General features: G+C 58.9%; 1 protein-coding gene and 1 long non-coding RNA gene across 2 annotated transcripts; one reads left to right on the top strand and one right to left on the bottom strand.

Annotated features, from left to right (window-relative positions):
• Positions 1-68: 68 nt before the first annotated feature.
• Positions 69-13,824, top strand: NRTN (neurturin). Its single transcript, XM_045548908.1, has 3 exons — positions 69-146; positions 10,388-10,563; positions 13,260-13,824. Exons 2-3 carry the CDS (start codon positions 10,395-10,397, stop codon positions 13,682-13,684), a joined length of 594 nt encoding a protein of 197 aa, XP_045404864.1. The 5' UTR covers positions 69-146; positions 10,388-10,394; the 3' UTR covers positions 13,685-13,824.
• LOC123636487 lies at positions 8,665-9,869 on the bottom strand. Its single transcript, XR_006734557.1, has 2 exons — positions 9,724-9,869; positions 8,665-9,564 (listed from the first exon to the last, which is right to left on the bottom strand). It is a non-coding gene; the product is annotated as an uncharacterized LOC123636487 (long non-coding RNA).
• Positions 13,825-14,195: the final 371 nt, after the last annotated feature.

Below are 14,195 nucleotides of genomic sequence, written 5' to 3'. Positions count from 1 at the left end.
GCCCCCCCCGCGGCCGCCCCCTCTGGCCCGGGCCCCCCCGGGCGCCGCGGGCCCAGGCGGCCCGGATGGCGGTCGCGGCGGCTGGGGCAGGGGCTGGGGCCGGCGCGGCCGCCACTGACGGGTAGTCCGGCCGGCGCCTTTAGCAGGTAAGCAAGGGCAGGCGGGGGCGGCATGGGGGACGACCCTCCCCACGCACGGGGGCTTGGGGGGCTGCTGGGGTCTCGGAGTAACGAGCCGAGAACTGGCGGGCGCATGAAGGTGGGGTCACGGGGGCGACAGGTCCGCGCGTGGCACGAGGCGGGAGTGCGGAGGGCGATCTTAAGCGGCTGTCCAAGCCCAGATCCAGCGGGGGTGCCCCTGCCCGACGGGGCGGGCGCGCCCTCCCTGCTTAGACCCCCGTGCGTGAGTCCGAGGAGGGGGCAGTGCGTCTCAGGCGCAGGCAGCCAGAATCCCCTCCCCAGCCTCCAGGAGGGCGAGACCCAGACACCCCTTTTGCCTTGTGGTCTACAGGGGGCCGTGTTGGGCGTCCGGATCCCGCAGACCAGCTGCGTGCAGAAGTAAACATCTGTCAGTGGCGCGTTCCAGCCGCCTTCCCTGCGCGCTGCCGCCGCCGCCGCCGGGGACACGGTGTCCTCCGGTGAGGGCCAGGCCCTCTCAGCTCCCGGAGCTGCCTGCTCAGCCACAAGGGGGCGTCAAAAGCTTGGGGGGGGGTGCTGTTCCTTAAGGGCAAATCCTGGATTTGGGAATAATGAGGAGAAGGTGAAGGCTGTGTCTTCCTACCATGCTTTTTTTAAAAAGGTGTTCCCTGCACGGGTTAATCTCAACATTGTCCCAGGAGGTGGTTTGTGGGTTAAAAGTCATTAGATCCAGGGGAGCTGCCGACAGTGGGACAGATTTGGGGACGACTGGAGAGAGAAATGGCCTTTCACAGGGTAGATGCCACCACTGCCACCTCCCCAGGAAGCATCTGCGGGGTTCCAAGAGCTTAGGAAGCAGGGCCAGGGGTCTGGGGCAAGGGGGGTGCTGGAGGCCAGACCCCTTACTCTCTTGCCTGCCTGTCCTGCCTGCTCCCTGCCCCACATCCTTGTCTAGGTTCCATGACACTCTTTGTCTCCTACTGCCCGAGGCTGAGGAAGCCCCAACGGGGCGTGACTGGCCTAGGCGGATGTCAGCGCAGGACACAATCCCAGCCTTGCCAGCTTCTCCCCATCCCGAGCTTCTTGCCCTGGGGCCCTGGACAGCCCTCCCCACTCCCTTCATCCTAAGACTCCTGTGGGTTCGGGGCTCCAAAGCCACTTCACCCCCAGCGAGCCGCCAAGAGCAAGTTGAAGGGGTGCGGGGAGAAAACAAAACTTTCCCCCTCTTCAGCTGGGGACAGTGTCTGAAATTCCACCATCAGCGCTCATTTTCAGGGAACAAGCGGAGGATATAACTTTCAAGAGTTGGGCACAAGGGACTGAAAAGTTTGCAGCTAGGCACAGGAACACAATCAAGAGATTGTTTCAAGGAATGTTTGTCGGCAATGACGGCGCGGCTGACTAGTGTCCCGGCTGTTGGGCCATCCTTCAAGGGAGACAGACCCAGGGCTCTACCTTAGCGTAGGAAGATCAGTCAATGAAGACTTCCTGGAGGAGGAGCCTTGGAGCTGGGGCTCTGTAGGATGAGTAGGAGTTTTCTAAGCAGGAAAGAAAGGGCATTCCAGGTGGCGGGAACTGTGCTTTCAAAGATCTAGAGGCAGGAAACAGCATGGCTAGTTTTGGAATATTCAAGGTGCCCTGGTGAGTGTGTGTGTGGGGGGGAGAGAGAGAGAGAGAGAGACTGACTGTTCTGGAAGGTTGGCAGAGGAAGGACTGGGCTGGGGCACTCAAGGACAGATCCCTAGAGGTAGGAGCTGAATACACAGAAGAGAGAGGGAAAGGTCCTAAATGCATGCAGAGTCACTGGGCTGAGCTGTTTTTGCTGAGGGACTGTAAGTCTCCCCTGCAGATGTGTGTCCCCTGATCCTCCCAGGTGAGGCAGGGGCTTCCAGGGCTCAAGGCCCGTGAGGGGATACTGGGGGTCAGAAGTGGGGGGGCTTCCCATTCTGCTTAGTGAGCACCTACAGAGAGCCAGCCAGGTCCCAGCAGGAGGCCTGGTTCTCCCCATTTTGCAGCCAAGAAAACTGAGGCTGGGCCAGGTGGAGGGATCACTTCATGCCCTGTGTATTTCCTGAGCATTAAGTCACAATGTGCCAAGCCCTGGGCTAGGATGAAGCAGAGGACAAGACGGGCCTGGCGCCTGCTGCACATGGAGGCGGTGGGGAGGCAGAGGTGGCCAGTAGGCTCCCAAACCAACCTTGGTAATGGCCGTGAACAGGGGCCCCTGCGGCAGGGATGTTCAGGGTCTCTGGGAGATGATGACATTGGAACAGAGGGATCTTCCCCTCAAATCCAAATGAAGTGAGGCTTTGGGCGGGCCCGGGGAAGACATTAGACAGGGGCCCAGCTTTCAGCGTGTGGCTCCCACTTCCCAAGGGGGGAAACTGAGGCTCAGAGAGAGGGGCACCATTCGTGCCTAGATAGCACAGTGTGTCAGGCCCCGCGGCAAAATTGGAGTCTGAGGAGGTGGAAAAGATGACCCAGGTGCCCAATGGGTGGTCCTCAGTCTTCTGCAGTGTTAGGGTTCGATCCTTACCTGGGGGATGTGCCTCAGTTTCCCTTTCTACCAGGTGGCCAGCGTCCTGTGGTGTCCTCTTGGCCGCTTCTGGAAGACCCATGTCTCTCCAGCCACCCGCCCGGGCCCCGCGCCAGCTGCTTAGCCGTGCCAGGCCTCATTAGGCTGATCCTGTCATCCCACCCTGGGGAGCCCCCTCCTGCCAGCTCCAGACGCCTGTGAGGCCAGCGCCGGGCCAACTGGGCCAGCCGCTTGCTGGTGTGGTCAAGGTGGGAACTTTATGGGCCAACCACAGGGGTCTGCAAAGCAGGAGGCTCGCCACACACACACACACAGTCCCCAGCCCTGCCTCCCAGACACACCCAGGTGGCGGGCGCAGGAAGAAGGCTCCAGGTGCTGGCGGGGGACAGGTCGGGGCCAGGTGGGGCTGATCCTGAGGGCCACAGGGTCCTCGTTCCCTCCCACCTCATCTCCCCACCCTGTCCCCTGCATGTGTCCCCTGTTGCTGCAGCCACACTGGTCCCTTCAAACAGACACAGTGTGCCTCTGAGCCTTTGAACTTGCAGTTCCCTCCGCCTAGAACACTCTCCCCAGATGTTCATGTGGCACCTTCTCTCCTGACCTCCAGGTCTCAGCTCAAATGCCGCCTCCTCTGAGAAGCCCTCCCTGACATCCCAGTCTAGAAGCAGCCCCCAGCGCCCACAGCTGCATCTTGTTTGTGTTCTTTTGCTACTAATATCTAAATTGCTGTATTCATTTCATATTAATTATCTGTCTGTCTTGTTGAGGGCGGGGCACAGGTTGGCCTTGGTTATCACAGAGTTCCTGGCCCCCAGCCCCAGGCCCTGGCAAACAATAGGTGCTCATTAAATGTTTGTCAGGTTAATATGTTGTGGGGTAGAACCTGGCCTTGCACTCTGGGTTTTCTGCCACCGGGGCCTTTTACTTGCTAGGTGTGCCATGCTCTCTTTGAGAAAACCTCTCACCTCCCCCGGTCTCAGTGCCCCACCCCTCAGCACCTCATTACCAAAAGCCAGAGGGCTTCCAGGCGGTGGTTGTAGAGTCAAATCTCGGTTCAAACCCCAACTCAACTGATTACTTGCTGTGTGACTTAAGCAAGTCCCTTCACTTCACTGAGCCTCAATTTCTCCATGTGGAAAACATGGCTAATAATAATAACATCTTAGGCCAGGTGTGGTGGCTCACACCTGTAATCCCAGCATTTTGGGAGGCTGGGGCAGGAGTATCGCTTGAGGCCATGAATTCAAGACCAGCCTGGGCAATATAGCAAGATCCCATCTCTACAAAAAATAAAAACATTAGCCAGGTGTGATGGCTCGTGCCTGTAGTGCCAGCTACTCAGGAGGCTGAGGCAGGAGGATCGCTTGAGCCCAGAAGTTGGAGGCTGCAGTGAGCTATGACTGCGCCACTGCACTCCAGCCTGGGCGACAGAGCGAGACTCTGTCTCTAACAAAAACAAAAACCAAGAAAAATAAAAAAATCTTTTTCAGGGACAGTGGGAGAATTAAATGTATGAAAAGAACTAAGCACCCATGCCTGGCACTAAATAAATATAATACCATACATTGCCAGGTGTTAATGTTATTATTATTGTTTTTGTTATTAGAGAGACTATATAGCACGTGGTTAGGAGTATGGAGGCAGGGGTGTTGGAATTGGGGTTTTGAGGGATGAGTAGGAGTTTGCCTGACCACCTATGTTCAAATCCCAGCTCCACCACTTATCCTGTTTGACTCTGAGCAGGTAACTTCACTTCTCTGGACCTCAGTTTTCCTATCTACCAAAATGGGGATAAAATAGTCCCTATCTTGCTAGAATGCTTAGCATGGCACCAGTAGTGTTGTTCATTAGTGTTAGTATCAGCTATTACTATTGTTTTTTTACTACTATTATTTCCATGAAGCAGCCAGCACAGTCCTCCCCAGAAGCCACTCTCCCCTCAGCTTTACTTAGGTGAAGACAGACCCCAGAGGCCCTCAAGACCAGCTCAGAGGCTGTAACTTGATGCTTGGAATAGCAGGGAGCTAGCGATGCTTCTAGCACTTGGGCAGCGCTCAGCTTCTGTGTTGGGGGGGAAAGAGGAGAGGCTTGGCCCTTTCCCCTGGCCAGGCCTGGAAGTGTCAGCTGGGGGTGTCTGTGTCTGCACCCCCACTACACACGAAGCCACCCCATAGACTGGCCCCCGACCCCCGCAGATGCAGCATGGGAACCAGCTGTGCTTGCCAGATGTTCCTGGTTTGTCCCCAGATGTTCGTCGCCAGCTCGAGGCTGTCCCGGCCTCCCCTTCCCCTCATGGGGTGGGGCCGGGCCCTGGGGCCCTCCGAGGGAGGGGGCACATTTTTGTGGGTTGCAGGATTCGTGTCTTGTTTTGCAGAATCATTGAGTTTTGCCTTGAGAGAGGCCCAGACCCCCCCGCCAAGACCCACCCTTCGTGGGGCCTCAGTTTCTCCATCAGTGAAACCCCAGGGAACTCCCGGGGGCCAGCTGGGAAAAGGAGACCAGCGGTGCTGCCCGCGGAACAGGCCCAGGTGCCGTCACCTGCCGGGCCTGCAGACTAGCCGGGAAGAGGTAGAGCAGGGATCCGAAGCCCTGTGCAGAGCCACGTGCCGCGGCATTCCCGGACACACGCCCTTCCCCACTGGCACTGGCGCTGCCTGGGAGCAGTGACGACAGCCCAGGAGCCGCCGGGTCAAGCTCTTCCAGGCCCTCCCTGGTGTTCCCACGGTGCTGGGCGGCACCTGCCAGGCCCTAATTGAAGATGGGGAAACTGAGTCACGGGAGGGCTAGGAGTGAGGTGGAGAGGAAGGAGAAGAGTGTGCATGGACTGAGGCACCCCGCAGGCAAAAGCAGGGGTTCCTGGGGATGTGCAGCAAGCTCGTGCCTCTAGAAACGCAGTCTCTCAGTCTGTCCTGTACCTTGAGAGATCTCAGCCCAGGATGTCCCTCCAGAAACTCCCAGTCCAGCAAAAACAGCTGTGGACACAGACCCCATGCTGGCAGGGCTGGGCAAAAGGAAGGGACCCACCCAGCCAAGATGGGGAGCAGAGAAGGCTTCTTCTTGGTGAAGGGGCCATAGAAGCTAGGGCTTTGCAGGATGAGTAGGAGTTTGCCAGATGGGCACAGGCCCCAATTCCAGGGCTCCCCCAGACTAGAAGAGATGACTGGATGGAGGGGAGGATCCCTTCCCCTTCTTCCTCTCTCAGGTGGGACTCCTTGAGGCCAGGAGTTCTGCAGGACAGAGGCTACTGACCCTAGGACAGGATATGTCCGGTGGGTGTGCCCTGGGAAGCCAGGTGGGAAGAGGGGTGCTCCAGGGCATTGCCTGGGCACAGAATGATGAGCAACATTTTCTGGCACTGCCAAGGAAGCTGCTGGAAACACACACACCCCCTTGCGCTGGCTGCCTGCTCCTTGGGCGGATTGGAAGGGCCTGCCCAGCTGTGCAACTTCCGTTACTCATCGTCCCTCTCTGAGCCTCAGTTTCCCCTACTTCACCACCCCAGCACTGGGGATTCTGTGGCCTCCAGCTAGAACTCGGGGATCCGTCCTATGTCTTTCTCGCCGCAGTTCAGGCTGGTGCAGCCCCCAAGGAAGGTAATGTGGATTCTCAGGGTCCCGACATCTCCTCCAGGACTGGGAGGGGGCCGCTGGCCTGGGCAGTGTAGGTGGCACCTGAAATACCAGCAGGAGTTTACCTGGGCAGGGAGCAATGGTCAGGGTGGGGAGTTCCCTCCCGAGCCACCCTGCCTACTCTGCCCCCATTCCTGCTGCCCTCGGCCCACCACATCTGTGCCCCCTGGAATCCCCTGTGCACCCGTGTCTGTGAGCATGTGGCCAGGAGGTGAGGGTCTCAGGGACAAGCAGGCAGCAGGCAATGACAATGGCTGTCCCTGTACCTATGGGCGTGTTTCTCTATGTACTTGGAGAGGGACAGGTGCTCGTGGGAGGGCTCGGAGGCCACACACGTGTGTAGTTGGGCCCATTCTCTGTGCCAATGTGCAAGAGACAATGTCTGAGTGTGTGGACGTGTGACAGCTCCCATGGGCTAGTGAGGAGGAGACCAGCCTACTGTGAGTGTGTGTGATTGTGTTTGAGTACGAGTGTGAGAACACCCAAGTGTGTGAGCGTGCATGTTAATAATGTGTTAATGTGGCAGTGTCCGAGTGCGTGCGTGTGGCTGCCGGTGACCGTGTTCCAGTCTGCAAGGATGAACGTGTCTGAGTTCGTGACTGTGTTCCAGGGTGAGTGCGCTAGTGTTTCGAGTGCAAAAATGTCCAAGTGTGTAGACTTTGGGTGTGAGCATGAAAACATCCAAGTGTGTGTGACTGTGTGACAGTACTGAACCATGAGTGAGAACACACTGGTGTGTGACCGTGACAGTGTTTAAGTGCGTGGGTGTGATGATATTTGAGTGCGTGTGACTGTACTCTATTCGAGTATGTGAGCGTGAAAATGAGTGTGTGTGTGATCGTGTTTGGGCGTAAGCATGAACGTGCCTAAGTGTGCACGTGTGATCATGTCCAAGTGTGAGTGTGACGGTTTGGATGTGTGTGAAAACGGCCAAATGTGTGTTGAGAGTGTGCGACCACTCAAGGATGGTGGTGTAACCATGTCTGCGTGTGAGAGTATGACCACAGTGACTGTGACAGTGAGCATGTGCATGTGATGTGTGCAAGTGGACAGTGTCGTGTGTGTGTGTGTGAGAGTGAAAGGACCTGAGTGTGTGCGGGAACAGGAGACAGCTGAGTGTGAGCGACTGTGAGCCCAAAAGGGTGCCGTGTGTGTGTGAACCCACCTCCCCGGGCTCGGAGCCTCCAGCGCGCATGTGTCGTGCACACCTGCATCACCCCCTCCTGGTTGGGTCCGTGCCAGGGACAAACCAGTTAGGTGACCCCCGTACAGAAAGGCCCATTGTTAGCGGGTGCTTATCAGCAGTGCCTCCTGAGCTGCGTTCAGTTCGTCGATGGCCCCTGCCTCCCTGCCCCCCACCAGAGCTCTGGGTGGGGGGTCTGCAGCCCAAGGCCACCAGGCTCCCATGGCCAGGCCGGTCTGGGACTGACTCCTCATTCACCCACCCAGCCCTGTGTTAAGCCCTTATTAGAAACAGACGAGCAGAGCCCAAGGCTTGTTCCAGCCCAACAAGGAAACCGAGGCACGTTACTCCAAGACTTGGGTGTGAGGACAAGCAGAGTGCCACAGGTCCAGAGTGACCCTGGGCTCCTGGTGGGGGCTGGGGGTTCCTTGCCTGTCTACCTTTCCTGGTGGTGAAGCCACCAGCATTCAAATCCTAGCTCTATGACTTTGGGCAAGTCAGTTCACATCTCTGGGCCTCAGTTTCCCACTCAAAAAATGGGGATGAGGGTATTACCTGCTTCCTAGGACTTCTGGAAGGTTAAAGCGACATGACATGTGTTAAGTTTGTAGAAAGAGATTGGGAATAAAGTACAGGCTCATTAAGGAGAAAAGGGGTGGGTTTTGGCACCTGACAAATGCTGGAAGTGCCTTCTGCTTGCTGCACAATGTTGAGAAGGAAATATTCTCCCTGGGGCCCACCAGGCCCTGCACGACCTGCCCCGTCCCCTCCCTGCCCTCCCCTCCTCCCTCTCTCTCTCTCCTCGCTCTGCCCCAGCTACAGGGGCTTCCTTGCTGTGCCTGCAACACGCCAGGTGCAGTCCCGCCCCAGGGCCTTTGCATGGGCTGTGCCTCTACCTGGGACACCTGCCCCCAGATTTTCCTACAGCTGACTTCTCACTCTTGGGTCATGGTACATGTGTCATTTCCTCAGGGAGGGCCCCCCAAACCACCCCTCGTGGATCTAATACCCTTGACTAACCCTTCATCATGTTTATTTTTATATTAATAATACATGCCTGAAATCATTTTTATCTTTTTATGTTGTTTTTTTTTTGCATATTGTCTGTTTTGGTCCCTAGTGTCCTCAGAGCCTGGCACATCATACAGGCGTCCTATAAACATTAGACGAGTGAATGAATGAATGGATGGATGGATTTATTGGGAGGATGAAAAAGAAATGATAGTTGAAGTCTCCGGGCTTAGTATACAGTCAGTGCTTAATAAACGAGGGTGGGTTTCCGGAATGGGGCTGGTGCCATATTAGAGCAACAGATGTGAAACCCTGGACCCTTCCATTTGGGATCTGAGCCACTCAGTGCCTAGCTTCTTTGTGTTCATTCATTCATTCAGCAACTGTCTATTGAGCACTTAATTATGTGCCAGTGAACCAGCTGGGTTGGCCTTGGGGGAGCAGCAACCTCCCGCCTCCAGGTGACTTTCATTAGACCCTCAGGCTGGTCTAGGATTATGTTACATAGCCGAATGCCCTCGGACAAGCGCCAACCTGTTTCGTACCTTGGTTTCCCCAGCTGTAAAATGGAGATGCTCATGCCTTTCTCGTGGGCTCAAGCACTGAGCCTGGTACACAGCCGGTGCTTAATAAACATCTGTTACTATCTGGTGGGTGCAGTTCCTGTGCTGGCGAATCCATAGGGACAGGCGGTGCGGGTGAAGGGGTGGTCCCAGTCTCTGCACGTGTCCACACGGGCTGCCCCATGCAAATCGCATGCAGATGACATGCAAATCGCATGCAAATCAATCCCCGGGCAGCGCCGGGCGACCGGCGGGCCGAGCCCAGGCGTGGCGCTGACAGCGTCCAGCCCGGCTCCGTGTAAATGTTTACACCGGGCCGCCCGCCAGGCTCCGCGCCGACACCAGGCGGCTGGGCCGGGGAAAGTAAACGCCGACTGGGGGCGGCACAGTCGGCGGGATAGGGTGGGGGGTGGGGAGTACACGTGGGTTACCAAACACCTACTGTGTGCGGTGAGCACGAGGCTACCAGCCAGTCACAGCACCGGGTCATCGGGTCATCGGTGTCCTAATGGGGGAAACACAGGACCTGAAGTTGTAGGGGAGAGGGGAGGTGGTCAGGGAAGGCTTCCTGGAGAAGGCACTGTCTAAGCTGAGAGTGAAAGGAGAATGGGAATGGGGAGGAGAAGGGAGGGGAGGGAAGAGAGTTCAGGGTGGAAGGACCCACCTGTGCAAAGGCCTGGAGGTGGGACTCAATGTCACAGGCAGCTTTGGTCCATCCACCCACTTCTGGACATCAGTTCACTCACTTGGAGGGGAAACGGAGGCTCAGATAGGGGCAATGAGTCACTCAGGGACATCAATATGTAGGGAACAAAGTCTCAACCCCAGGTTCCTGCCTCCCAGACTATCCTAAGTGCCATCCCTCCTCACCACCCTTGTCCCACACTGCCACCTGCCGGAAGGCCCTCATCTCCTTTCTCTTCAAGCTCTGCCCAGCCTCCGGGCCTTTGCACTGGCTGTTCCCCCTGCCTGAGATGCCCTTCTCCTCCGCCCGGCCAACTCCTACCCTTGCTCAAGTCTGGACTCTATCATCAGCCCCTCGGGAAAGCACCCTGGGACCCCCAGATGGGGGAGAGTTTCCTGTGACCCCTGGCATCGGGGAGCCCGACCCCTCCTTGGCCAGTTTTTCACAACCTCTGTCAATGGGGATGAATCATTTCTAGGTTACTATTGATGAATTATTTCTGTGTTATTGTGGATCATTATTAAGCAGGAGTTGTTCTAAGTCACTGGCCCCCTCGGTCCACAGTGGCTGGCCCCCAGCCCTGTGCCGGTATGTTGCTGGAGGGACAGACGGGGGCATGCGGCTGACCACTCCATGCCCGCAGGCCGAGGATGCAGCGCTGGAAGGCGGCGGCCCTGGCCTCGGTGCTGTGCAGCTCGGTGCTGTCCCTCTGGATGTGTCGCGAGGGCCTGCTCCTCAGCCACCACCTTAGACCCGCGCTGGTCCCGCTGCACCGCCTGCCTCGCACCCTGGACGCCCGCATCGCCCGCCTGGCCCAGTGTAAGCCCCTGCCCTGGGATGGGTGGACACCCCAGACCTAGGGGTGGGTGGCCACAGTGGTGGGGTTTCAGGCAGTGGAAGGGTCAGCCAGGTTTGGGTGGTTTTTTTTTAGATGGGGTGGAAGGAGGGTGCAAATCCCCGCAACGGCCTGGCTGGAAACTAGGGTCCTTCAGCTCAGCTGTCACAGGGAATTAGGCTCTGGCCCTGCGGGGCCGTGGGGGCCAGATGGAGATTAGATCTGGGCATTGGGCCCGGGTGGCCCCCGCAGTGCAGCGGGGGGTGGCTGGAGAGGGCAGCTGGATTCAGGTCCCAGTGACCTGCCCCGGGCAGAGAGGGATCTAGAAAGGCGAAGAGCGACCCAGAGACCCAGAGATGGAGATGGGGACGGAGAGAAGAGAGAGGGGGCAGGGGAGACACAGACACCAAGGTAGGGAAGTGGCACCGCCCACTGCGAGGGCGACGACTCCCTACCCGTCCCTGATGCGTGCCCCAGGGCGGTTCCCCGGCCAAGTCGGTGTGTAGACCCCGAGCTGGTGTGCGCCCCCGCATGTGTGCCCGGGGTGTAGACGCCGGCAGGGCGAGTGCGCGGCGCCTGTGTGCACGTCCGTGCCTGTTCTGCCCCCCCCACTATCCCCCATTCTTACCCTCACAATGGACAAGGATGGCCTCGGGTGAGTGAGCTCCACTGCTGCTCCCCTCCTGCAAGCGTCCTAGGACACTGGGTCCCAGGGACCCGGGCGGTCGGAGTTGGGGGGGGGGGCCAAAAGCCAGCGCTCCAGGACCTGGGGGCAAATCACCAATGGAGGAATTTCAGGCACCTGGGAGGGTCTCAGCCCGTGGGCTGGTGACTACCCGCCCTGCATCCTGTCCCTGGGCCCAGTTCTACTGGAGAAAGGGACTGGGCACCGAGCCCCCAAAGCCCCCATGCTCTGGCCCTGGAACTAATGCGGTGATGGTGGAATTCCAGGCTTGGGACTCTCTTTGTGTTCCAGGCCCTGTGCAAGTAGCCAGCCCCGCTGGAGGGAGGCAGGGACAGATATGCTAAAAGATTATTCATCGTTTATGTGAAGTTCAGATTTGACTGGGCATCTGTATGTTATCTGGCAACCCCACGAAGCACTGCCTAAAATACTAGATACACACCACTGGGGTGGGGCAAGGATGGTGGGATTTTAGGCTCCAGATGTGAGCCGGGCGTGCACCTAATCCCAAGCACAGTCCTGGCCACCCCAGTGCTGCCCATGGAATCAAAGAACATGGAATATGCTGCCCAGCCATCTCCGCCCCCAACTTCCCACCTGCTCAGCCTCCACCAAGACAGGGATTATGCAAGCGTCACCGGACAGGGAAACTGAGGTACCGAGCAGGGCCGCCGCCTGTCTGAGATTGCAAGGGGTGAAATCTGGGTTTGTCTGGTTTCGGAGACTGCCTGTGGGAACAGACACCTCCCAGGGCAAGAGACAGCTCCTCCTCCTTGGGCGACCCAGAAGGCTTATTCTTCTGACAGCCAGGTGCACCAGCCTTGGGGACAGGCAGGGACTAAACTCAGGATTTCCTGTCGCAACCGCAGGTGTGACTGCCACCTGTTCTAGGGCTGGGAGCCTCGGCCTGCCAGCAGTTCCACCACCAGCACTGCCTGCCATTCCGACGTTGGCACTTCTCTCTTGGGGCTGTGGAGCACTGGGGCAGGGCCAGCCGCCTGGGTCATAAATCTGGGCTTCCGGGCCCTGGGAATCTGTGACTTGGGGCACCTCCAGGAAAGTGTGTGAGAAGAGGGCTGAACGTGGGCTGAACTTGGGTGAATGATGGAGGTGGGAACAATGTCCTTTGGGCCCCTCTCTCTCTCTGCCACCTGCTACTGGTGTGACCTTGGGCACATCTCTGTCTTCTTGGATGTTTAGTTTCCTTACCTGTTACATGGGGGTGGCCCTGACCGTAGGTGGGGTCCCCACGCAGGCCTTGAATGGGGTAGACCTCAGTGTCTGCTGCTTCTCTCTGCATCACCCTAATTTGGTTTCTTGGATAGGGAAACTGAGGCCCAATGCACAATGGAGTGGTGGGGACTAGGGAGTCTGAACAGCCCAGGGGCTCAGAGAAATGGTGGAGGCTTTGGGTGGGGGCCCCAGAGGGAGTTAAAGACCCAGGACGGCCTAACTAAAGGGTGAGGGATGCGGGCATGGAAGCAGCCCCCCTAGAGAAGGTGCAGCACGCCCTGGGGCAGCAGGGAGCCCACAGGTGGCTCACCACCGCCGCGTGGTAAGCCCCTCCCTTGATTTTCTGTATAGCTCAGTGACAGGGGGACTCCCCCACCACCTCCAAGCAGCCCAGCACAGTCTTGGGCCCAGATAGAATTGAGATGGAGGAAGAATGGGCGGCCATGGGGTGGGAGCGGGGCCCAGAGGAAGTGACTTAGAGACTGGGGTGAGCTCAGTTCAAGGTGGGGCAGGATGGAAAGTGGCCCCCGACATCCAGAAAAGGGGAGCCAGGTTCTGGGCGGCCCAGTATATGAGCAGGGTTCTGAAAGGGGTGTTGGAAGCCCTGGGGGATTAGGTTGACGGCCCCAGGGCCGCCCAGATCTGGGAGTGAGATGAGAAGCCGTCTAGGCCGGGGGCGGTGGGGGTCCCAGTGGGGTACAGCGAGGGTGGGGGGCTCTCTCCCCTCCCCCCGACTCACTCCCTTCTCTCCCCCCCTCGCAGACCGCGCGCTGCTGCAGGGCGCCCCGGACGCGGTGGAGCTGCGCGAGCTGACACCCTGGGCCAGGCGGCCCCCAGGTCCGCGCCGTCGGGCGGGGCCCCGGCGGCGGCGCGCGCGTGCGCGGTCGGGCACGCGGCCGTGCGGGCTGCGCGAGCTCGAGGTGCGCGTGAGCGAGCTGGGCCTGGGCTACGCGTCCGACGAGACGGTGCTATTTCGCTACTGCGCAGGCGCGTGCGAGGCGGCCGCGCGCGTCCACGACCTGGGGCTGCGGCGCCTGCGCCAGCGGAGGCGGCTGCGGCGGGAGCGGGTGCGCGCGCAGCCGTGCTGCCGCCCGACGGCCTACGAGGACGAGGTGTCCTTCCTGGACGCGCACAGCCGCTACCACACGGTGCACGAGCTGTCGGCGCGCGAGTGCGCCTGCGTGTGACCCTACCTCACGGGGACCGGCGCCACGGAGGCTGCGCTCCGACGGTTCCCGCCGTCCCACTGACTAAGCATGCGTACAGCATGCCGTCGAGGCCCCGGGACTCTCGCGACACTGTGTTGAGATAAAGTGTGGGAAATCGAGCTCGGCTTGTGATTCACGCTGGGCGAGGGGGTGAGTGTGGGGAGGGGGCGCCGTCTCCACTGGGGAAAGGGGGACAGGTGAACCCCCCACTCCCGCAGGGTGCGGGTAGGATCCCGTTTTCTTTGGGGGAAAAGGAGAGTAGATGCAGAGAGAGTCCTGTTTACAGGGGACAAAAAGGAAATTGGGGTGAATGGGGTCATGTTGGCAGGGACCGTCCATTCCCACCTCCCTGCTGGTCCCTTTGCCCCTCCCTGACGTCCTCTTCCGTACCTCTCGGCTTTGTGGCCTTCTGTGGGGAGAAGGTGGCGCCCTTCTGCAGATGAAGAGACTGAGGTCTAGGTGGACCCAGTTTCCCTGTCCTGTCCCCATC

Source organism: Lemur catta, chromosome 1 (assembly GCF_020740605.2).
Source record: "Lemur catta isolate mLemCat1 chromosome 1, mLemCat1.pri, whole genome shotgun sequence".
NCBI lineage: Eukaryota > Metazoa > Chordata > Mammalia > Primates > Lemuridae > Lemur > Lemur catta.
Note: the sequence above shows the minus strand (reverse complement) of the source record. Positions and strands in the feature narration are given on the sequence as shown.

Coding starts and splice junctions, on each gene's coding strand:
- NRTN (XM_045548908.1), top strand. CDS start 10,395: ATGCAGCGCTGGAAGGCGGCGGCCCTGGCCTCGGTGCTGTGCAGCTCG. Junction 10,564..13,259: donor CATCGCCCGCCTGGCCCAGT/GTAAGCCCCTGC, acceptor CCCCCCTCGCAG/ACCGCGCGCTGCTGCAGGGC.